Source organism: Myxocyprinus asiaticus, chromosome 38 (genome assembly GCF_019703515.2).
Source record: "Myxocyprinus asiaticus isolate MX2 ecotype Aquarium Trade chromosome 38, UBuf_Myxa_2, whole genome shotgun sequence".
Taxonomy (NCBI): domain Eukaryota; kingdom Metazoa; phylum Chordata; class Actinopteri; order Cypriniformes; family Catostomidae; genus Myxocyprinus; species Myxocyprinus asiaticus.
The window spans coordinates 25,858,334-25,883,575 of record NC_059381.1 but is presented as its reverse complement, the minus strand read 5'-3'; the positions used below and the strand labels follow the sequence as shown (position 1 = coordinate 25,883,575).

General features: G+C 37.9%; 3 protein-coding genes across 11 annotated transcripts in view; 1 reads left to right on the top strand and 2 right to left on the bottom strand.

Annotated features, from left to right (window-relative positions):
• Positions 1-3,717, bottom strand: part of ndst1b (N-deacetylase/N-sulfotransferase (heparan glucosaminyl) 1b) — a 117,799-nt gene extending 114,082 nt beyond the window's left edge. For 5 of the 8 annotated variants that reach the window (XM_051678414.1, XM_051678418.1, XM_051678419.1 and 2 more), the window contains exon 1: positions 3,517-3,717. The gene's annotated coding sequence lies outside the window, so the exon portion shown is untranslated. Of the gene's footprint in view, positions 1-2,392; positions 2,745-3,438; positions 3,460-3,516 lie in introns of those variants that run through there. The other 3 variants (XM_051678420.1, XM_051678412.1, XM_051678415.1) reach the window with 2 other exon arrangements.
• Positions 3,718-5,357: 1,640 nt separating this feature from the next.
• Positions 5,358-17,499, top strand: LOC127429404 (pre-mRNA-splicing factor RBM22-like). The gene is made up of 11 exons (XM_051678430.1): positions 5,358-5,470; positions 7,269-7,322; positions 7,448-7,477; positions 7,566-7,698; positions 8,015-8,115; positions 8,541-8,713; positions 10,046-10,246; positions 15,754-15,918; positions 16,014-16,102; positions 16,280-16,411; positions 16,519-17,499. The coding sequence occupies exons 1-11, from the start codon at positions 5,417-5,419 to the stop codon at positions 16,665-16,667; spliced, it is 1,281 nt and encodes a 426-aa protein (XP_051534390.1). The 5' UTR covers positions 5,358-5,416; the 3' UTR covers positions 16,668-17,499.
• A 154-nt stretch (positions 17,500-17,653) lies between these two features.
• Positions 17,654-25,112, bottom strand: LOC127429406 (myozenin-2). Of its 2 annotated transcripts, XM_051678437.1 has the most exons (6): positions 24,334-25,112; positions 24,012-24,126; positions 23,105-23,259; positions 21,441-21,603; positions 20,593-20,776; positions 17,654-17,916 (listed from the first exon to the last, which is right to left on the bottom strand). In XM_051678437.1, exons 2-6 carry the CDS (start codon positions 24,085-24,087, stop codon positions 17,733-17,735), a joined length of 762 nt encoding a protein of 253 aa, XP_051534397.1. In that variant the 5' UTR covers positions 24,088-24,126; positions 24,334-25,112; the 3' UTR covers positions 17,654-17,732. The 2 variants fall into 2 exon arrangements, with proteins under 2 accessions (XP_051534397.1, XP_051534398.1); XM_051678438.1 differs by lacking the exon at positions 24,012-24,126.
• Between the last annotated feature and the right edge of the window lie 130 nt (positions 25,113-25,242).

The following is a 25,242-nucleotide window of genomic DNA, read 5'->3' as shown; positions in this document are numbered from 1 at the left end:
TAAGAACAGACAAAAGAAAAGCCGTTAATGCCTCCGAACAAACAGCAAATCAGACGTGCAGCACGAGCCTGTCATGTGAAAAAAGCATATGCAAAGAGTTCACTCTTTTTTTCTCTGTTTCATTCATCAGAAAACTGTTTGCAAGAATAATGTTGTCTATGAGAATGCTGCAAATTATCTCCGATCATCTCAGGAGGTGCTGTGAGTTTAGTTCGCTTTATTTCCACGTGGTTGTCATGCATTGTGAACGCAACTCTGCATGTTCAGTAACAGATATTTTTGTATTAAAGAAACAAGGAAGAAAGTGAATAAATCATAAAATAATACAAGACACTTTCACCTTGAATCTAAAATTGAGTTCTATTTTCTTTTCTTTAGGCAGCATTAACTTTATCACCAAAACCAAACACAAATTTGGGAACACAAGGGAATTTATTAGGCTTATTTATTTAGATTACTATTATCTTTACATTTATAATTGTCTTCAGTTCTTAATCTGTAGGCTATTAGTAATTTTCCACCTGTTGTCCTTGACATATGGGGTCATTGGAGATGGTAAATGTTTGGATTTGGGGAGGTGGTTAAATATTTTTTTCGATTTTACCACTTTTGTGGTATCATATTCATAGTACAAACAGTGCTGGACAAGTTATTTGTGAAAGTTTAATACTTAGGATAAGAGGTTTGTTTAAATCCTGAACTTAAGTATGAGCAACAGTAATGATGATTCTTGCCTAAGCAAGCACCAATAATTATTTGGTTCTAGCATGAGTGATATTTGATTAAACATTTAGCCTTCAGGCAATCAGCTACAATACATATCAGTACTGCAAGATAAATTTTTAAGGTGTGCATGTTTGATGTATTCTCTGGCCAGCTCAAGTATCTGAAGTTGAGAAAACCACCCAATTGAACCAACTGATTCAAAGGTCACCTTTCTCAGCTCTGAGCTGCTAACCAGAGGCGGTCAGGAATCTTCCCTTACTGACTCGAGGTAATACTCGGGTTCTCGTAGCACTCCTGGCAAGGTCTTCTTCCTTTCTTTAATGAAAAACTAAATTTGATATTTATCTTGCTGCACACAGAGCCACAGATTGCATACCACCTATTTTCATGCCCGCGTTTTCCATCTGGTTCCCTCGTTCACATTCAAACTGGAGATAAATACCAGGGTCCTAAGCACAGAGATTCACATCTTTGGCTATTTAGAAAGGCGGCTCAAAAAGCCCGTCATTTCTCATCGCTGAATCTTCTAACCTTTCCAGTTTCCACCCAGATGCAGCTTTTCAAACAGCAAAACAACAGCCTCTCGCCCAAATCCTTGAGACAAGCCAAACCGAACGCCTCACGCTGCCTGAACATGTTTTGGTGTGCACTAAAAGGTTTTCTACAACCGCCACACTGATTTCTCACAAAACTGCTGTTTTGTGGTGCCTGAAGCCAATAATTTCCAAAGACACTGCACTGACTAAAAAGAAGCATTGTGCTCTTTGGAACTGTACAGCAAAGGTAAAACAAGCATGCTTAAAATAAGTGCTAAAATATTTGCTCATTGTAAATAATATCATTTGATCTCATCAAATAGCCAAAAAGATAAATTTTTATTTCATTTCCCATTTTAAATGGAGAGTAAAGCACACTGTTTGTTTACCCGGTGGGTTTGTGTAAATCACTTTGACCCGAGAGCCTGAACTTCATGGCGTATGAAGGTTAATCTATCTAAATCTCAATAATGAAACCCTGAGACTCCAATTACTCCATCAGCACTATACTGTATTTATGTGCTCCTTATTACAGCAGGGGCTTAAATCAAGCCATGAATCCACTTATACCAGATGACTTTGGCATAACAAGTGCATTCCTTTTAACTGGCCAAACAACCTGAGACCAGCCTGACAGAAAATGAGCATTTAAATCTAGATGATCTGATATCATATATACCGTCCACACTGTCCTCTAATTTCAGAAGACTTCTGCCAACAGTAAATGTTTCTCTTGAGAATCAGGAGACTGTTCACCTGCAATGGAAAACTGATGTTTCTCTTGCATAAGGACTCATATGGGATGCTGATGGCATGATGTTCTGTTTACTGAAGGAAATTAAGATGTTGCATACACAGTGAACATCCCTTAATGCCAGTTACTAGTTTCCACTGTTTTAATAAACTGAAGAAAAATATCACCTTCAGAATTGGGTCAATAACCGGTCTGCTCTCATCCACACTGTCCAGAGGCACATTGTATTTGGTCTTTGGGCATTTGAAAGCTTCCTCGTGTGAATATTTTCCATGTAAATGCACATTTGTTGCAAAAACCTTAAGATGCAGTTACAAATACATGAATAACAATAACAACATCTTTCAAGCAGTTATTATAAGAAAAAGTAACTGACCTGCAGTAGTTTTACGAACAGCTCTCGAAAGCAAACTAATCACATTTCAAAACCCGTGGGAAAATAAAAAAATAAAATAAAAAAACAACAACAACAACAACAACAACAAAAATCAAAACTTCCCTCTTCTCAGGTTTGTTAGCTTGCTAACAGCTAATCGACCCGTTTAATTCATCGCAGCGGCTAACGTAAACAGCTAGCAAAGTTGTGATGGGATGCCCAGATAAAATCGACATTTAAAATCCAATTTACAGTTCTCTTTTATGTTTATAAATGTTTTATAGAAAACAGATGTATATAGACGCTTATATAATACAAAAATAGGTCCAGGCAGTAGTAGCAGGCTCAACAAGCTAAATAGTGAAGAAGGTAAATGAGACTCGTGATACAGAGAGAGAGAGAGAGATACAGACAGACACAGAGAAAGAGAGAGAGAGAGAGAGAGAGATACAGACAGACACAGAGAGAGAGAGAGAGAGAGAGAGAGAGAGAGAGAGATACAGACAGACACACACACAGAGAGAGAGAGAGAGAGAGAGAGAGAGAGATACAGACAGACACACACAGAGAGAGAGAGAGAGAGAGAGAGAGAGAGAGAGAGATACAGACAGACACACACAGAGAGAGAGAGAGAGAGAGAGAGAGATACAGACAGACACACACACAGAGAGAGAGAGAGAGAGAGAGAGAGAGAGATACAGACAGACACACACACAGAGAGAGAGAGAGAGAGAGACCTTGAGCTGCTTTACGATCTTGTGAGCTGCCTACCTAGACGGCATTTTTGTCATCGTTTGAAAGCGCCTACGACCATTCAAACACACATATAATGCCCCAAAATGCTTTCTAGGTAGGCAGCCCACTACGCAGCCTTTGGGTTGCTGTTATGCTAAAGACAGACGCATATAACATAGCCTGCTATCCATATCTGATATCTGCTCGGTTATATTAATTCGGCAACCCCCAGGGCGTGTGCCAACCTAGACAAACTACAGGACTACTAACTCGATTTGACAAAACCCATCTAGTTTAAAGTCGTATCTTACATGCAGCTTTGCATAACGTTTCCCCGGCTGTCTCAGTTGCTGCCGCTGTGGTCCTAAATTCAAGAAAGATCCACTCACCAAGTTAAAATCAGGCAGAGGCAGCTGCAGGAAGGCAGTCTTGAATCCAGATATGTATATTCAGCATAGGAGGTTTTCAGGCTGATAGTAAACCTACTCGTTTAAAAAGAATCGGGGCGTCCCAGTCCAAACGCAGAATGAGTTGTGTGCCTCTCTGCTGGGTTGAACCCATCGGAACTCGAGCCTGGCTGGCTGACTGACTGACTGTCCCTATTGCTCACACGTTGGACTTCTGCACAGGCTGCTGCTTAAAGACTGCAGTGCACAGATTGGCCGTTAGTGGGCACCAGATGTAGCAATAAATAAATAAGTAGACATTTTATCAATGTGCCTTTCAAGGCAACTCAGTCCATTCGGCGGCCATCTTGGGAACTCTCCCGAGCAGCCTTTTTCAATGGATACAAGGGGCATAAATGTACACCTCCTATCTACTTGAATGCGGAAAGACCTAAATCTCCAAAACGGTTTATCAAGATTACAATCAAAGAACACATTTCAAATCAGCAGTTCAATCTGACAACAATGGCATCATTAATTGTGCTTCTTTAGCTCAGATAACGCTAAAAAAAACGCTGTTTTCAGGCTGGTCCAGCTAATAGGCATGCGCGTTCTTGTGCTGACTGACAGGCGATGTCTGTATCTAAAAGGTGATTGGCTCTTTTACCTGAAAGGCGGGACTTCCTTTTCTACATCCGCCATATTGGGCGTTCCAAATTTTCTCATTTATTTTAATACAAGTGGGCGTCTGGGGCTAAACAGTCTTTGCTGTTATTTAATATCTTTGATGGATAATATCAGAACTAATAATCGGTGTTATACGCATTGATGTGTCAGATATTAATGTCTCTTAACATCAGAAGTATATGCCTGATATATCATGTCATTACGCATTAATCAGTTGTAGTGGAATGTCTGTCTGCACAATCTTAGGCACTCTTTATTTATAAACTGCTGCGTTTTACATCACATGGTTTTTGGTGACACTGACGGTCAATGGGGATTGCAATTGTTTTTCAGGAGTCAGTTTGCACTCATTCAAATAGCAATTTTGTCAGTTCTATAAAAATGAAACTCAAGAACAGGAAAGCATCTTTGTTTATTTTTTACTGGCTTCTTGATTGCCCTTTCCATCCCAGGAGTATGAAGCAGCAGGAGTGTGTAACAGCACAGATATGTAAATCTCTCTCTCTCTCTCTCGCTCTCTCTCTCTCTCTCTCTCTCTCTCTCTCTCTCTCCCCATTAAGGATTAGCTTTGCGATTTCATTTCCAAAGCTCAACTTTGAGTGAATTGCAATAATGCAAATATACCACAGGCCAGGAGAAGCAATGTAATAGAGCAGACTTTGTTTAATAAAAGAAGTGAAGAAAGGTTTCTGGAATGATGTCTCTGAATATGTGTGTCCAAAAAAACTATTTCAGTATATAATTTGAAGAAAATTATTGCATTAGCCAGCTTTGTTTTGGCGAAAAACTTTGAACAGTTTTTTATTATTATAATTTTTTTTTGTGTGTGTGTCCATTTTATTATGGAATATTCTTTATTAACAAGGTGAAATTGTAAGAAAATATTTCTTTATTTTTTATTTTTTTACGTACAAAATTGCAATATTATTTCAGGAAAGCAACGAGACTTGCTGAAGTTTGTAAACTTTGCCAATTGTTTCCTGAAACATTCCTGAAACATAAATTATTATTTATATATATATATATATATATATATATATATATATATATATATATATATATATATATATATATATATACGGTCAATGGAAAACCATATAATTTATTTTCGGCTTAAATTACTCCATGACAGTAGGTCGCGCTGTGCTTATTTTCCACCCGAACTGGAGCGAAGCGTTGTGGGTAAAACAACTTCCGTTCACGTTAGCTCGTAGAAATGGCGACTTCGTTGGGATCCAACACTTATAACAGGCAAAATTGGGAAGACTCAGTGAGTATATAAACATTCTCTACTTTTGTGTTTTAAGATTTGTTATTAACAATTGTGTGTTCTTTGTCAAAATTCCCCAAAAATCCAATTATTTACAATGTTAAGGATCCTATTCTTTGTTATCTTAGCTCCTTTAAACTCATCTAATTAATAGTCTTTTTTTTTCTTTTTAAATATATATACACTGTGGGCCAAAAGTTTGGAAAGAAATTGGTATTTTTATTCATCATAGTGGCATTCAACCGATCACAATGTATAGTCAGGACATTAATAATGTGAAAAATTACTATTACAATTTGAAAAAAAAAAATCAGAACTTCTTAAACTACTTCAAAGTGTTCTCATCATAAAATCCTCCTCGTGCAGCAATGACAGCTGTGCAGATCCTTGGCATTCTAGCTGTCAGTTTGTCCAGATACTCAGGTGACATTTCACCCCACACTTCCTGTAGCACTTGCCATAGATGTGACTGTCTTGTCGGGCACTTCTCACACACCTTACAATCTAGTTGATCCCACAAAAGCTCAATGGAGTTAAGATCCATAACACTCTTTTCCAATTATCTGTTGTCCAATGTCTGTGTTTCTTTGCCCACTCTAACCTTTTCTTTTTGTTTTTCTGTTTCAAAAGTGGCTTTTTCTTTGCAATTCTTCCCATAAGGCCTGCAGCCCTGAGTCTTCTCTTTACTGTTGTACATGAAACTGGTGTTGAGCAGGTAGAATTCAATGAAGCTGTCAGCTGAGGACATGTGAGGCGTCTATTTCTCAAACTAGAGACTCTGATGTACTTATCCTCTTGTTTAGTTGTGCATCTGGCCTTCCACATCTCTTTCTGTCCTCGTTAGAGCCAGTTGTGCTTTGTCTTTGAAGACTGTAGTGTACACCTTTGTATGAAATCTTCAGTTTTTTTGGCAATTTCAAGCATTGTATAGCCTTTATTCCTCAAATCAATGATTGACTGACAAGTTTCTAGAGAAAGCTGTTTCTTTTTTGCCATTTTTGACCTAATATTGACCTTAATACATGCCAGTCTATTGCATACTGTGGCAACTCAAAAACAAACACAAAGACAATGTTAAGCTTCATTTAATGAACCAAATAGCTTTCAACTGTGTTTGATATAACGGCAAGTGATTTTCTAGAACCAAATTAGCAATTTAGCATGATTCCTCAAGGATAAGGTGTTGGAGTGATGGCTGCTGGAAATGGGGCCTGTCTAGATTTGATCAAAAATGACTTTTTTCAAATAGTGATGGTGCTGTTTTTTACATCAGTAATGTCCTGACTATACTTTGTGATCAGTTGAATGCCACTTTGGTGAATTAAAGTACCAATTTCCTTCCGAAACAGCAAAATCTGTACATTATTCCAAACTTTTGGCCCCCGGTGTAAATATGCTTAAACAATTATTTATCCCAATATGTAGAGAGACAGTAGTGGGGAAATCATCTTTCCAGTCGCTATATTGCTATTATAACTGTTCTTTATTGGGCTAAAACCAAAATAAAACACCCAAAATGACGAGAGGCAAATAACATATATTTTAGGGGTTTTAGTTAAAATACAAGAGACTTTATATCAACAGTAAATATATTGCGTGGTATGAGTAATATAGTATTAAAAAATATTGTGTGCATATAACAAACATTTTACGTCTTATGAAATGTAGGTTTTCATCTGTTAGATCTGTAGATCTTATGGTTTTTGACTGTTAAGACCTATATTTTCAGCTTAACATGCATTGTCGTTGTTATATTGTTTATATGCTTATCTTTCAACCTGTCACTTTATTTGAACAGGATTTTCCCATCCTCTGTCAAACATGCTTGGGTGAAAACCCTTACATCCGGATGGTGAGAGTAGTGGGGTTTTCTCAATATACTTCTTACATATGTCCTTTACTATACCTAAGCTGTTTTTCTTCATTTGTGGCCTAATTTAACCAACTTTAACACTGTAAATCTGTTTCTTTTAACAGACCAAAGAAAAATTTGGCAAGGAGTGCAAGGTACTGCTGCTCATGAAAATTGACACCCCATTTGTACTCTACACTGTGAGAGTGTTATTTCATTCTTTGCATGTCTCTTGTCTTTTAGATCTGTGCACGTCCCTTCACAGTGTTTCGCTGGTGTCCTGGCAGCAGGATGCGCTTTAAGAAGACCGAAGTGTGTCAGACCTGCAGTAAAATGAAGAATGTCTGTCAGACCTGCCTCTTGGATCTGGAATATGGTAATGCAGTACTTTTATATTTTAGAACTTTGATAGGACTGTCCTAATTTGTGGGAATATTGTGAATATCTGTAAGTGAAATGGCAGGAGTGATGAAGTAGATGATTTGGTGAGTATATTTGGTACTTTTATATCAATGTACTGAACATATTGTGAAATTTTATCCGAGATTTAGCCACTGAGCGGTTTAAAAAGTGTATAAACTGACTTAATTGGAATTTTAGCATTCTTAAGAGGGATTCAGGTGATTGTTTTTGTAATTAAATGTTACTTGAATATGTTGTAGTTTTCATCGATCTTTCTGTATATTGCATAGGTTTGCCCATTCAGGTTCGAGACACAGGGCTGTCCGTTAAAGATGAAGTACCAAGATCAGACGTCAATAAGGAGTTTTACACTCAGAATATGGAGAGAGAGGTAATGTGTGTGGATATTAAACATTTCATGGTTTTGTTTCATCTACAACAGTACTGTAACAAAGGGTAAAATGGAAAGGAGGCGGCGGGAACCGGACGAACCATCAAAATAATGTTTAATGAGAAATTAAAACAAAAAGACACACAGCACAAACGCACACACTGCAGCTGCATGTGGATCTCTCTCTCCCGAACTGCTGCATCCCGCTGCATTTATCCCTCTCCTCGGCTGATTAGCCCGATTGGGGGCCGGGCGTGCGTAGTCACGGCCCGGCCCCGCCCTCCACCTCGTCGCAAGTACATAAAGGCATTAACTGAATTACATATTACAATGTTAAACAGTAAATAGAAAATGAAATATATATCAGTCAGGTAAATTCAGTCCATTTGCCTTGGTTTATTCTCTTTCACTGTGTTTGTGTGTAGATAGCTAATTCTGATGGCACAAGACCTGTGGGGCTGCTGGGGAAGGCACCGAGCAGCAGTGATATGCTTCTGAAACTGGCTCGCACCACACCATACTACAAGAGGAACAGACCACACATCTGCTCATTCTGGGTGAAGGGGGAATGCAAGAGAGGGGAAGAGTGTCCATACAGGTGAGAGCAACCATTCCAAAATCTACTGTCAGTTTAGAATTGTCCCAGAATTGTCCATTTCCTGGGTTCCCACAGTTATGGGAAAACCTGGAAATATCAAGGAATTTTAAAATGATTTTTCAGGCCTGGAAATGAATAAAAATCTTGAAGTGATAGTTCACCCAAAAATGAAAATTCATCATTTACTCACCCTTATGCCATTCCAGATGTGCACAACTAACTTTCTTCTGCTGAACACAAATAAAGATTTTGAAAGGAATATTTCAGCTCTGTAGGTCCATACAAGGCAAGTGAATTGTGGCCAAAACTTCAAAAAGCATATAGAGGCAGCATAAAAGTAATCCATATGACTCCAGTGGTTTAATCCGTTTCTTCTGAAGTGATATGATAGGTCTGGGTGAGAAACAGATCAATATTTAAGTCCTTTTTTACTATAAATCTCCACTTTCACTTCTACATTGTTCTTCTTTTGATTTTGGCGATTCACATTTTTCGTGCATATCACCACCTACTGGGCAGGGAGAAGAATTTAGAACAATTTATTTCTGTTTCTTACCCACACCTATCATAGCGATTTTGAAGATTTAGATTTAACCACTGAAATCGTATGGATTACTTTTATGCTCCTTTTTTGTGGTTTTTGGACCTTCAAAGTTCTTGCCACCATTCAGTTGCATTGAATGGACCTACAGAGCTGAGATATTCTAAAAATATTTGTTTGTGTTCAGTAAAAGAATTCATTCACATCTGGGATGGCATTAGGATGAGTAAATAAGATCATTTTCAGTTTTGGGTGAACTATCCCTTTAATTCATAATAATTTATATAGTAAATATGTTTTTCTATTTATGTTCTACTCTACTAAAGTATTTAATTGGCTAGATGTTGCTTTTGTGTAGAGTAAAACTATAATAATTTCCATTTTGAGAGCGAACCGTTCTTTTGAGTCAGATCTTTTCAGCTATTCGGTCAAATAGCTTTACAAATCGAACTGAATTAATCATTAGCCAATTGGTCTGAATCGAAATGAATATTTTTTTTTTTTATCATATAAGTGACTGGAAAGGTTGTGGAAATCCATCGGTCACAAAAAAAAGAAGGGAAAAAAAAGAGAACCTTGCATTTCACTCTAGATTGTGTTGGAACACTGTTTTCATCATTTCAAATCTTGTATCAGATTACTTGCTTGATAAACATCATACATGATAACATGATAGAGTGGCATTTTTAATCAAATGTGCTGTAATGCTGAATTATGTTTGAGCAATTATGAATTAAGATTACATTTTCGAGCATGCCTTGCAGATTAATTTTATTGCTGTAATATAACAGACACGAGAAGCCCACTGATCCAGATGACCCGTTGGCCGACCAGAACATTAAGGACCGTTTCTATGGCATCAATGATCCTGTGGCTGATAAACTTCTGAAGCGGGCCACTACCATGCCCAGACTGGACCCACCCGAGGACAAGACCATCACCACACTTTATATCGGGGGGCTGGGAGAAAACGTTACAGACTCTGAGCTCAGGTTAGTCCACTTCAGAGTAGTGCTGAAATGATTAGTCAATGTTATCGACAACATTGACAATAAAAAAAATCGTCAACAAAAATTTTAGTTGTCGAATAGTCGTTTGATGTCATTTAACATAACATGAGATCATACTAAACTCTAATGAAGACACAAGGAGCAGCACTGCAGCTTGCGCCTGACTGACGAGAGGAAGAAAACAGCTCACAGTCCAGATGCACTTTAAACTTTCCAAACAGCTTCAGGTGATGTAGATTGCAAAGTATGAGGGATTATACTAAAATACCAAAAAAGTAAATACAGATGCACTCGTGTTGTGGAATAAGCGAAGCTGGAGCAAAACTTGCGTGTCGAGCGGTTTTAAAGGAAACACCCTGGCATTACATCTTTAATGCAGTTATATTTAATGCTTTATTAAAGTTCAAATAAGAAGGAAGCAGGTCATGTAGATAACTACAAACTCCGAAACTGGCATTTCTCTGTGCGGTCAGCGCCTCTTCTGTGTGAATGTCCCGATCTAAGAGAGAGAGATTGAAACTTCATCCAGCTGATGCACACTCTATCACGGGGACGCTCATCCCTCGAGCTCGCACACTTAATGCAGCTAGATTATAACGTGATTGCTCACGACTTATCGAATCATAATATATGTCACAGTGCATTTCTTATAATGAAGAAAATTGGCAATACGCAGCTTTATTAATAAGAGAGAGTTTGTTTTTTTTGTGAGTTAAAGATGGATTGAAGCGAACAGAAAGGTGAGAGAGGGTAGTCTTCGACCCATTATACACTGCAAAAAAATACATTTTTGATTTGTTTTTGTTTTGGCTTATTTTCCAATATAAATATCTAAAAATTGTTATCTGAGAATGTTGAATATAATATTAAACATACAAATATTTTAAAATATCCAAAAATCCATAAAAAAAAAGATGCATTCACCTGAGAAGCAGCATATAAGATGTTTAGACTTGCTTTTAGAGAATAGATCTTGAATATAAGTGTATTTTGTCTTTACTAAACTCACAGAAGTATAACCAAGTGAAAAAATACACTTATATACAAAATACACTTATATTTAAGATACATTCTCTTAAAGCAAGTCTAAATATCTTGTTGCTTCTCAAGTAAATGTGTTTTTAGATGATTTTAAATGGAAAACCAGACAAAAACACTTGATAACAATATAACATTTTGCAGTGAATTTTTTTTCCTTTTTTTCCCCCTTTAATTCAGTGAATGTCATTTAGAGGTATTTTTAAAAGATGATTTTTCCTCTTTATTGTTAGTAAGCATGTTTAACACAGCCTTTTATGTTGGGGGACAAGCTGAATAATCGGTTAAGAGCTAATGATTAATCGTTGCAATAATTGCCAGAATAGTCGAATAATCGTTCTAATAATAGTTAGATTAGTTGATTATCAAAATAATCGTTAGTTGCAGCCCTACTACAGAGCATCTAAAGGTGAAACTTTATTCAAAGAAAATTGTTGAATAGAATTGTTGTCATGAACACAACGGCTGTGTTCAGACAGGCAGCAGGTTTTTTTTTTTTTTTTTTGGTAAAATATACTCCGTTTATTTTGTAGCTTGAACTAGGGTTGCAACGATATGGGATTTTCACAGTAAGATAACCGTCTCAGAAAATATAATGGTATACGGTATTACACAATTACTATTATCAGTTACAATGACCCTTAAAGGAGTGAAAACAGAAGGTTTTTTATTTTATTTTATTTTTTTTATTTTTTTGGTTGAACAAACACTTTATTGTAATTGAAACTTGAAACCATTTTTTTTATTTTTTTTATGCAAGTATGTCTCAAAAAAAGTGTACCTTTAGAAAATAAATAGAATAAATAAGAAAGCCAACAGAATTATTATAATAAACTGAATTATAAACATGATAAAAAAAATAGCATGTAACTATAACATGTTATATAACTAAAGCATGTTAGTTTACATGTTAGCATAGCATGTTAAATTAACTTCAAAATGAAAAATAACATCAGCTGTGTGAGCTTTAAAGTAATGTCCTATGATTATTAACAATTAACATATAATGTAGGTGCGCGATAGCGCAGCCAGACTGCTGCTGTCTGTACCTTTAACTCAGTCAACTGGTTTTGCTTCAGGACGCAGATTTTACATTGGAAATTAAGTAGCGACGCACCATAGTAAAAACTTAACATGTTTTCAAGTACAAGGACATGCATCAAGTGACATTATTTTTGTTGTTGATGTCAACAACAAAATCCACAGGAAGTTTTCTCTCCCCCCTTTTAAAAATTGAAGAGCATATTTACTTATATGAGCCCATTATATCCCATTTGTTTCCTAATTTCAAACATAATTCAAACAGAACATACATATTACACAGGAGGAAAGGCTCCTCATTACCATGGTTAGGCCAGTGTAGCTAGTCTTAAATAATAACAAATTATAGTATTTATGAAAAAATAAATACTAGCTGAAACACATCTTGAAATTTTAACTACAAGTGCCACTGTTGATATAAAATGAGGTCTAATAGATTCTACCTTTAGATTATTTCATAAGAAACTATAACATTTTGTCAAAATGTAACAGTTACTTTTACTCAAGTAAAATCGTGAATTTCTTTTTTTAAAGGTGATGATGTGTAATGATTTTATTTAATTGTTTGCCGCATAGGAGTGTTGCTCTTTTCCTCCTCAGTGCTGTTTGGCATGTCAGATCTGCCTACTGTTGAGAGGTTCGACTTGACTTCCTCCGTAACGCTTTAAACTAGAAAAGTCTCATTAGAATTGAAATTGGTCACATCAGTTTTGAGGTCTGTGCTCCGCAATATCGAGGGAAGCCCGGTTGTTGCACGCGCGTGCGCATCAGAGAGAAGAGCAGATCATGATCACGAGCTGTTTACGTTACACTCGTGCGAAAGTGCAGATGAGAAGCCTTTAGCTGATTGTGAGATTATCATTAAATCTGCCTCGGCAGTCCTAAATAGGCTATCACTTGGGCGGCCGCCGAAATATCTTCAATGGGACAACCATGGCATTGTTCTTTCCCTGCTGTCCGCGACCCAGTCCGAATAGACCTGCGACACACACACTCACTTATGTCAGACCCCCTCGCCTCGCTTCTCTCTGACATTTTCTCAGCTGCATGTGTGTGTGTTTGGCGCAAGTTGACGAGTCTGACAGGCAGTCTTGGAGGAAAGGAGATGCGTACGCGCAGGTGAGATTCTCCGTCCGGTTGCATTTTTTTTCTCAATACCCTAGATAAGCAAATGTACATGGTATGATAACCGTCAATTTTCATACCGTGAAACTGGAATACCGCTGCAACCCTAGTCTGAACAGCACAAAAAATGCATAAAATACAAGCCAAACTACATCCATGTATGGTTTGAAACATGATTAAAATATATACATCTTTTTTGGAAAGTATGTCTTTGAAGCATTTTCAAATTATTGTTGTATAATTAAGTCTCTTGGCATTGTGCTGATGCATAAGCCATTACTATGGCAACAATGTTGATGTACCAAATATCCAAAAATAGAAAAAAAGGAAACGCACACCCGCACTGCTCCCACAGGACATTTAATAGACAAAGATGTACTGAATATTGACTACACTATCTTGAGAAACAGATCAGATTTAATTACAAAATGGCAGTACAAGCAGTCAGTTTGAAAGATTGGATTTGTGAACAAATTGGATTAATGTGAAATATGAACCAAGTAGGGTTGTGCGGTATACCGGTTGTAATGAAATATCGCAATTCCAAAAAATGTAAAACATTACGATATCATCTTGTTAATTTTGGTACTGTAATAGTTTTGAGATGAAATCAAAAACCATTTGAAAATAATAATAAAAAAGCCTCTATATGGTCAAGTGTGATCATTAAACAGCAGAAGGATGTCATTTAATGAATTAATATACAGTCACATGCGCTGCGCACCACAGAATGAATAAGAGGCATGCCTCTGCCCTGTCATCTCTTTCACACACACACACAGGCACGAACACACACAAAAACGCAACACACACAACTAATGCTTGATTTTCATGCAGTGTGTCCAACAGTATCCATCTGCAGAGCCACAGATCAGTGTGTTGAATGTATAAATGGCTGTGAACTCTCAAATGAACTCTTCCTCCATTGCAGCTCGGAGAGTTCAGCTCGTGAGTCGTGTGAAGTTTGTTATAATGAACCCTTCACAAACAGGAAGAACTTCAAAGCTCTTTCAAAGTAAAAGCCTTGCTGAAATGAGACCTCTATTCAATTGGATTCATGAAATTGAAGACATTACGACTGTATAAAAGTGTAATATTCAAAGCAGTCGCAATAATACTCATAGTAATGATAATATAATATTAAATGGTTATATTAGTAGAATTTTTTATCTCTAAGCAATATCACAAAAGCAAGTGTACTGAAAATCAGCATGTTGTGATTCAGCCATGGCAGCCTTTCACCTCGGGTAATCAGATCTATCATTAATACTGTAAAACTCATTGCATTTGTTTTTTTGTTTTTTTTACCAAAACAAATAATTTTTATATATATATATATATATACACACACTACTGTTCAAAAGTTTAGTGTCACTTACTCACTTTCACATTTTAGAATAATAGTAAAGTCATCAAAACTATGGAATAACATAAATGGAACTATGGGAATTATGTTGTAACTAAACAAAATCCAAAATAAATCAAAACTGTGTTATATTTTAGCATCTTCAGAGTAGTCACACTTTGCCTAGATTTTGCAAACATGTACTCTTGACATTTTCTCAACCAACTTCTTGAGGTATCACTTTGGTATGCTTTTTAAACAGTATTGAAGGAGTTCCCATCTATGTTGGGCACTTATTGGCTGCTTTTCTTTATTATTTGGTCCAATTCATCCATTTCAAAAACTTTTTTTTTTTTTTAATTAAATTTTAGTTTTATAATGAAATAAATTAATATGGTGGCACAATTATATTTTTGTCTACAAAACTAATTTCAAACATTTAAGCATACACCTTCAGATCAAAAGATTTTTAAGATCATGAGAAACAAGTGACCCCAAACTTTTGAACGGTAGTGCATATATATATATATTATTGTTGAAAAGTATTATATTTTAATTTGATTAAAGTTATACAGTATGTATTTGATTAAACACAATTTGATCATAACATTTAATTAAAACATTTAACATGGAATCCAGAAAAATTAAAACAGAAAAGGCATAATTTTTATCTATAAGACTTTATGCAGTTCTTTTAGACAAGTAATTTTCTGTGTAATTTAATCAAAAATCAGATTTTTTTTATTTGTTGCCTAAGTATCGAGTTAGTATCGATATCGAGGTACCAGGGCTGATATCGTACCGAAGCCAAAATGTTGGTATCGGAGCAACCCTAGAACCAAGCTATAGTTTCCCCCAGACTAATGTGTAATTTCCTGATGGAAGAGGCCGAATGCTCAACAGTTATGGGTTCTGAATTGGCTTTTGTTTTTCTATGTAGAAATCACTTCTACCAGTTTGGAGAGATTCGTACCATCACCATTGTTCAAAAGCAGCAGTGTGCTTTCATCCAGTTTGCCACACGGCAGGCCGCAGAGACAGCAGCAGAGAAATCCTTTAACAAACTCATCGTCAATGGACGGCGCCTTAATGTAAAATGGGGCAGGTTAGTGAATGGTTATAATAAACCTGAAATTTTGAAAGGTTAATATTTGTTTCACTCTATGAGTTGATTACTGAATGTTTCCATTTGTGGTTCAGGTCGCAGGCAGCTCGAGGGAAAGAGAGAGAGAAGGATGGGGTGACAGAGAGTGGAATTAGGCTGGAGCCAGTGCCAGGTCTCCCTGGAGGTAAGTGACAGAGCTTAGTTCAAATCTCTCACACACTGACTTACCATAAAGTTTGAGTAAAACAATATGGACGTGTATTTGAGAAGTGGATAATTCTTCTTGACTGTTGTGTTCACTAATACTGTATAGTTTAATTAGATTAGCATGTGATTTTGTCTTGCCATATCTTTCCAACAGCTCTGCCTCCACCCCCTATGTCTGATGACAATGCACCAGCCAACTACTTTAACCTGGTTCCTACCAGCTCTCCTGCTGTTGTAAACCTGGGATTGCCTCCTCCACCCGGGGTTGCCATGCCGCCACCACCTGGTTAGTCTCACCCAACTTACTTCCTCCTGTCCCTGCTTGTTTGGCTTTCTGTAACCCAAAGTCAAGTACTCGTTTATCCCATTAAATGTCCCTTCTATTCTCTCCAGGTTTTGGTCCTCCTATGTTCCATGCCATGGATCCCATGGCTCCGCCCATGCCCCTTCCAATGGCCATGAGGCCCCCTGGACAGGTCCACTACCCATCCCAGGATCCTCAGCGAATGGGTGCCCATGCAAGTCGCCATGGAGGCCCTTAAAAAGTCATGCTGCTTAAATACGAACAACTGAACCCGAAGTGATGTTGACATTGCCCTCATTTTTTAAATTGTTTGTGTCAATCACTTGTTAGAATGGTAATTTAGTAAGATGGAATGTGAATATGTAATGGATAAGAAAACCATTATAGCAAGTTCCAGACACTAGGAATAATGCCAGCATCTTAAAATATAAACCATGAGATTTTTTTTTAATGTTGTTTATGCTTTTGATTGACAAGTTACTGCAAACTGTCTTCTTAAAATTTTGAAAGAGCTTGCTGATTTGGCACAGACTTTTGTGTATTTTGTGTTTTATAATATGAAACGTGGATGTCTTGCATTTCTAGAATCTAGGTAAAAGGCAAGTAGGGTATTGCTGCAGCCTGGAGATCTCCAAACGGGAGCAGAAATTTCAAAAGAGGGCAGGAAAACCCCAGAAGGGGCGGTGTTACTCTAGATGGGGTTTGGGCCAACTCCAAAAAGGGTCGGCACTTCCACCCACTAAAAGGGTTAGGGTCAAATTTGGGGGCTCTGTATGTCTTTGCTGGCAGTTTGGAGGTTCTGCCCCTGTTTGGAGCTCATCCTGAAGCTATATCCTTGGCCAGATGACAGAAGAATTGGTTGCAGTGACCAATATTAACCAAATGGGGGCACTATTGGCCATTTCAGTAGTCTGAAGGCTTAATTTTTGTTTTTCATATTTTTTTGTCCTAAACCTCTGAAATATTCCAGGCTTTGCTTTGAATTCTTCACCAGTTTCCATCTGAACATCACTGTAAGGTTTAGCATGTATCTGTTTTTATAAATATAAAGAACAACGTGTTCTCTTGAACTGTTTAAATTTTTTTAATGTAAAGCTGTCTTCTTTGTGGTTACATTTAGTCCAATTCACATTTTTAAATGTTGTGGCATAATCATTTAAGTACATAACAGGATCATAGCATGTTAATAGACAATATATGTAAACTTTAATATAATTAATATAATTAGCATTTGATGGCTCAGTTCACACTTTAAATTAATGGCTCAGGCTGAGTTTATTCCTCACAGATCAGTATCTAGGCTCTACAGATCAAGAGATTCACTAGTGTACTGATTGCTCCAGCCCTGTGGCGTACGGTTGAAGTTGGGGCGGTGGCATATCCTGTCCCAGGTTAGGTTTGGCTCGGTGTGAGCTTGAAGTAGCTCAAAGCCAGGTAACGGTAGAGTCTTCACAGTTCCTGCTGTCCCACCAAACGGCATTGGAGCTCTGTAAAGATTGACAATGATTCCTTTTTATGTCCCATTTCATTGCCAAAAAAAAAACAGTCTGAACTTCCATAATGGTTAAGTGGAACTATCCATCTTTTTGTCACCCACATACTGATACATTAGCCAGGATTAGAGTGAGGTTTCATAACCCAAACCACAAATTCTGATTTAAGGCCTTACCTTAAAGGGATGGTTCACCCAAAAATGCAAATTTTCTCATAATTTACTCACTTTCGTGCCATCACAGATGTGTATGACTTCCTTTCTTTTGCTGAACACAAAGATTTTTAGAAGAATTTCAAGCTCCAAAAATCATATAAAGGCAGCATAAAAGTAATCCATATGACTCCAGTGGTTAAATCTATATCTTCAGAAGCTATACGATAGGTGTGGGTGAGAAACAGATCAATATTTAAGTCCTTTTTTACTATAAATCTTCACTTTCACATTGTGATTGAAATATTGATCTGTTTCTCACCCGAATTTATTGCATCGCTTCAGAAAAAATACACTGATGAGCCAAAACATTACGACCACTCACAGGTAAAGCGAATAACAGTGATCATCTAACAAGGCTGCATGTCAAGTTCCGGGTAGATAAGATGGTAAGCGAACAATCAGTTCTCATAGGCAACATGTTTAATGCAGGAGTAAAGACCTGAGCGACTTTGACAAGGGCCAAATTGTTATGGCCAGACATCTGGGTCACCTCTGAAACGGCAAGGCTTGTGGGGTTCTCCCGGTCAGCAGTGGTGAGTATCTACTGACAGTGGTCCGATGAGGGACAAACCACAAACCGGGTGTTGGGCGCCCAAGGCACATCGATGCGCAAGTGCAACAAAGGCTATCCTGTCTGGTCCAAACCAACAGAAGGTCTACTGTGGAAAAATTCACAGAAAATATTAATGATAGTTATGGGAGGACTGTGTCACAACACAGTTCATCGCACCCTGCTGCTTTTGGGGCTGCTTAGCTGCAGACCGATCAGAGTGCCCTTGATGACCCCTGTCCACCATCGAAAGCGCCTACAATGGGCACGCGAGTGTCGGAACTGGACCTTAGAGCAGTGGAAGAAGGTCGCCTGGTCCAATTAGTCCCATTTTCTTTTACATCACGTGGACGGCGTGTACGTGTGCACCATTTACCTGGGAAGTGATGGCACCAGGATGCACTGTGGGAAGACAACAAGCCGGTGTAGGGAGTGTGATGCTCTAGGCAATGTTCTGCTGGGAAACCCTGGGTCTGGCCATTCATGTGGATTGACACTTTCCACCTACCTAAACATCGTTGCAGACCAGGTACACCCCTTCATGGCAATGGTATTTCCTGATGGCAATGGTCTCTTTCAGCAGAATAATGCGCCCTGCCACACTACACATTGTTCTGGAATGGTTTGAGGAACATGATGAAGAGTTCAAGGTGCTGCCCTGGCCTTCAAATTCCCCAGCTCTCAATCCAGTTGAGCATCTGTGGGGTGTGCTGGACCAACAAGTCCGATCCATGATGGCTCCACCTCTGCTGCTAATGTCTTGGTGCCAGATACTACAGGACAAATTCAGGGGTCTTGCAGAGTCCATGCTTCAGTGGGTCGGCGCTCTTTTGTGGAGCACCAACAGCATGTTAGGCAGGTGGTCATAATGTGGTGGTGGCATAGTGGACTAAAGCACATAGCTGGTAATCAGAAGGTTGCCAGTTCAATCCCCACAGCCACCACCACTGTGTCCTTGAGCAAGGCACTTAACTCCAGATGCTCCCTGTAATAAGTGCACTGTAAGTCGCTTTGGATAAAAGCGTCTGCCAAATGCGTAAATGTAATGTTTTGGATCATCAGTGTATATTAAACCACTGGAGTCTTATGGATTACTTTTATGTGGCCTTTATGTGCCCTTTGGAGCTTTAAAGGTCTAGTCACCATTCACTTGCATTGAAAGGACCTACAGAGCTGAGATTTTCTTCTAAAAATCTTTGTTTGTGTTCAGCAAACAAATTAAGTCATACACATCTGGGATGGCATGAAAGTGACAATTTTTTTCGGTGAACTCTTCCTTTGAAACTGACAGTTTATATCAGGCATACGTCCTGTGACAAACATGCAAAATGTGTTAATTGATTTAAAGCTGAAGTGTGTTTATATATATATATATTGAAGTACTTTATTCAATCCCATCTTAATATGGAGAGACAACTATAAGTAAGCCATATGTGAATTCCCTTCCACAAAAAGTGTAAACTGTGTGGTGCTCAAAAAATTGCTCTGTTTGAGCATCCCAACTAGCCCAGCACAGCAACATTGGCTCAACCAGTGGTGTGAGTTGGGGGTGGGTCTATCTGTTTTTCTGTCCAATAGCAGACAGGGGGAGTGTTCAGGAAATGTGTATTATTTTTGCTGTTTTTAAAACAGCTTTCTGAATACACCCCCGTCTTGTGTTGATAGAACAAACAGATAGTCCGGCCCCCAACTCACGGCATTGGTCGAGTCAGTGTTGTTGTGTAGACCTAGACGGGTCGTTTCAAACAAACGGGAATTGTCATAGTACCACAGAGACCCTGTGTTTACAGTTTTCAAGGAAAATTAACCTACGAATTGCATCTCTGCATATTAAGCTGGGATAGGAGAAAGTATTTTAACACAGAAAAATTTAAAGCATTGGTTTCACTGGTGGTCAATGGGTACCTGTTGAAACATTTGTAGTTGGTGGGGGTGAGTTTGTAAGGTGGCTCAGGCAGCCGGTTGCTGATATTGGCCAGTAGTATCTCACTGTCAATGGGCTCTTCCTCCCAGGGTGATTGGTAAGACTTTGGGATCACAGTGACATTGAACTTCTCATGGGGAACCTCTTTCAGAGGCCCACCATAACCTGGGTCAGAGATAAGTGAGTGACCTTCCTTTAGGCTTTGGGGAGCAAATGCAGTGCTAAAGAACAACACAAACCACTGTAAGCAAGCTTCTCTCCTAATGCTCATAAACACACAACGGATTTAATAAAAAACTACAAAAATTCTGGGTTGTTTCTCACCAAAACTTATCGTATGCCTTCAGAAAAATTTGGAATATAATGCATGGACTACGTTTATGGTACTTTTGAGGCTTGAAAGTGATTCACTATCCATTGCCATTGCATTGAAAAGACTGTTATTTATTAAAAATTACATTTACATTTACATTTATTCATTTGGCAGATGCTTTTATCCAAAGCGACTTACAAAAGAGGAACACATAAGCAAATCATCTTAAGGAGACAGTGGTACGAAAAAGTGCCATATTACAAAGTTTCACTAGCATCAGAATAGTAGTATTCAAAACAGATTAAAGTGCAACGATTTGAACACAATTTATTTTTTGTGTTCTTCAGAAGAAAGATAGGTTTGGAAATATATGGGGGTGAATAAATTATAACAGAATTTTCATTTTTCGGTGAACTATTCCTTTAATCTACTCATACCGATTTATGGATTTAGCTTTATTGGGATATCCTTTACAATATAAAAGCACTCTAAAAACACACCTTATTACATATTTACCTGGTGCAAGCACACTTGGGTTTCCTTTCTTAGCGACTGTATGTTTGAGTGTGGTGACCAGGTTGTTCTTTCCACCCTCTGTGATGTAGACTTCAGATGTGAAGTGCTCTCTTCCTTTCTCTTCTTGTGTAGTGTTCTGGCCTTGAAGGGTTTCCTCTAAGAGCTGGGAGGTGTTAAAACATCATCCATTATTACTGAACCTTTTAACTTGGATTAACAGTTGCTTACTGGTAGATATGCTTCAGTGAACCTTATTAGTTGAGCTGATCAGTATGGTGTACTGCTTTACAGTCAACATGAAATGGCAACCACAACCTATTTACTTCCATAATGTGGCACATTTCTAAGTGAAACAGGGCAGAACTGGCTTTTATCCATCTGGAATTGTTTGGCCATTTCATATCAGAACGGAGCCAGACCTGAATGCAAGTTTACAGTGGATTTTTGAAGAACTAGTCCCGCTTGGAACACTGCTGGAACTCACTTTTCAGGAGGCTTTTTTACTGGGACGTGGAGGATGCCTTTGAGTTGTAGTTAATTCATTAATTATATTATGACTAAATTAAGTGAGAGTTTTCCTGTGTTTTAGGTCACTAATGTACCACATGTATTTACTGACACAAATGCATTCTTAGCATTTGTAATTCAAAGTATATTTCAGCCTATCTTTGCTCTGTTGCATTTGGACATATTGTTCTCTTGTCATGTTTGTATAAACTGGATAAGGTCTGTGTTCCAGTGAGGTTTGCCTGTTTTGTTTTGTCAAATGATGTCATTACAGGGATTGTTTGGAGTTTTGAGAGTCATGTGACTAAGTCAGAGGAACTGGATGCCAAGGGTATCTAAAAGGAGAAGAGTCCTCTTGATTTATGACTTACCTCTGACCCTTATCGGCTGACCAGTTTGACTTTGTGCTTTAAAAATATAATCTTTGAATGACTGCATTGATGTAGTTGAACAGAACACCATGTTTGGACATTTCAAGAATTATCGGTATACTGTTTACCTACCATAAGTCTGTACTTGTATGGGATGATGTCAATTCCATTAATTCCATTAACTGGCTCTATCGGTCTATTCTCTCCTCTCTACCAATAGCTGGTGTGTGGTGAGCGTACTGGTGCACTATGGCTGCCAAATCGTGTCCCGTATTGATTTGGGATGCACAATTTTTTCTTTAAATACGGGACGATCCCGTATTTTACGGGACAGGTGGCAACCCTAGTCCCAAGTGTGGAAAACTGGAATGACCCTCTTTCATCAGGCACATTTAGACAGGAAATGCTTCTATATTTAAAACCTATCTGCAATAAGTTGAATGTTAAAACAAAACAATTTTACATCAAAAATGTTTACATTTTATTTCAAATATTTTAAAATTATTTTATCTCAAATTTGAGATATATCTGAAACATAATTCAATTAAATATAGTTTACTCATTACATTTTCTTTAAATATATTAAAACACAGAATCAGCCAGAAAGGAAAGCAGTTTTTGAGGTGGAGCAAGTTTCATTTTGGTGAAAGATTACAAGTACAAAAATGTTTTTCTTTGAACATGCACTGATGAATCTAAAGACCAGGTTTGTATATTAAGAAAGTAAATAGGGTCAATTCTGATTTCATGTTGACTTTAACATGCTGAATAGAATAAGAGTCTTACATTCCCGTTTACTACATTCTCCAAGGTGAACCTCTCCACTCTTTTAAGTCTCTCCTGAAACATTCTAGATCCTCTGTTGGACAGCAGTTTGAGCTCCTCCATCATTAGGTCTTGAGGAACACTGATCTTCTTCCCCAGATCCAGATGTGCACGTGCTGATTAACACACACACACACACACACACACACACACACACACACACACACACACACACACACACACACACATATTGACATACATTTTTATAATCACTGAACTGCTAACCATTTTTGCTTTACAACGTGTTATACACTAGCAATTACAATACTATAACTAAGTACTTACATGCAGTTCTTTTGAAAGTTAGAAAATGTGAAATTTTGTGTTTTTATAGACACGAGTTCTCTTTAATACTCTTTGATCATTCATAATTAACATCATCAAAGGCATGTCTAACATGCTCTGCCGCTGTCTTGACTCTCCAAGCATGAGAGTAAAATAAGTAATTGAGTGATTAAATCATTTCATTTGACACAGGCATCTGGGTGTAACCTAAGCCTGCTGTTTGTTCTGTAACATTTAGAAAGGTTCAGCTCTCTCCCAATCAGGCGTGAATGAGTCATGATCTCCCAGAGGAAAGCATTTAGTCTCCTGCTGTCATATTACATTGCAAATTCCCCCACTGTTACGGGCACTGTGTCAAAGCGGATAAGACACACCAGTGCAGAAAGTGACATTTGGCTCTATTTTCACTTTGATGGCTGTTTTGCTTTTTTCCTCACATGTCATACTGCCATTGCTCTCAAACTGATTTTATTGAATCAGTCTTTTCCATTGAGAAGGCATGCTGTTTAAAGAAAGTGAGAATGGATCATGCTTTTTCTTTGCCGATGATTGATGCTGTCATGCTGCTTCGAATGTGTCTTACCTCCACTTGTATCTGAGCACAGTTCTACCACCTCTCGCTCTTTCTCCTTAGATACTTCATTGTAATGCACAGGCATGGTGATATAAAGTGTGTCCAACTTTCAATAAAACCGGTCCTATAAGAATAAGACTTTGTTTTGATAGTATCCCTAATAAAGAATCATACAATTTTACTCCTTCGGGTTTCATACAGTGTGGATTTGGCAGCAAAATGTATGACTCATTCTTTGTGTATAAGCACTTAAATTTATTTAAACTCTTCTTTGACCTCAAATAATGCCTGAAAAGACCTTAAATCAAGCAGCACAGATCGCAGAACTTACCAATTTAAAAATTCAGAGACTTTTCTTCAAGTAATGTCAGTCTAGTTGCTGTATCCTCTCCCAAGGCACAAGCACATGTGAGCCCATGTCAGACAAACTTTGGACCCTCTTTCTTGCCCTGGTTAGATCACAGTCTTATTATAGTGAGGGAGGCATGTAAGTAATGGACTTGGATTAGTACAGTGGACCTTTGGTATCCAGATTAATTAAAACTTGATCCACTGGTCATAACACAAAGCATGTACACTGCTGACCCGAGAAGAAGGCTGGGCTCTGAGTCATGCCTAAGTCTGTCTGCCTCCCAGGTTCAGCCCCTTCTGAGAGGATGTTAGGGGGCTGAGGAGGGACTTCATGTGGAGACCGTCCTTTACTATTTGGTGAAAATGTAATAGACTATTTGCCCTTAAATATGCTACATCTCTTTTCATAGGGTTCAATACAAGTTAAGTTCAATCAGCAGCATTTCTAGCTTAATGCTGATTAATATAAAAAATCATTTTGACTTGTTCCTCGTTTATTTAAAAAGAAAAAGAAAAGTAAAAATGCCAGTTCCAGTAAGGCACATACAGTGAAAAGGAATGGGGCCAGTCCATAAACATTAAAATACACATGGTTTCAAAAGAATAGCCTCAAGACATAAACATTATGCATGTTAATGTGATTCTAGTTTGACATCATTTCTGTTCTACAGGATTTTGTGTGATAAAATCGCTTACAGGGTTTACTGGCGTTGCTTCAAGGCAAAAAAGTTGTAATATTGGATATAACTTTGCACAGATAAGGCCAGTAAGTGATTTTATCACACTAAAATCATGTTAACACGTATACTGTTTACATATTGTGGCTATACTTTTGAAACATTGTGTATTTTAATGTTTATACTCTGGCCCCATTCACTTCCACTGTAAG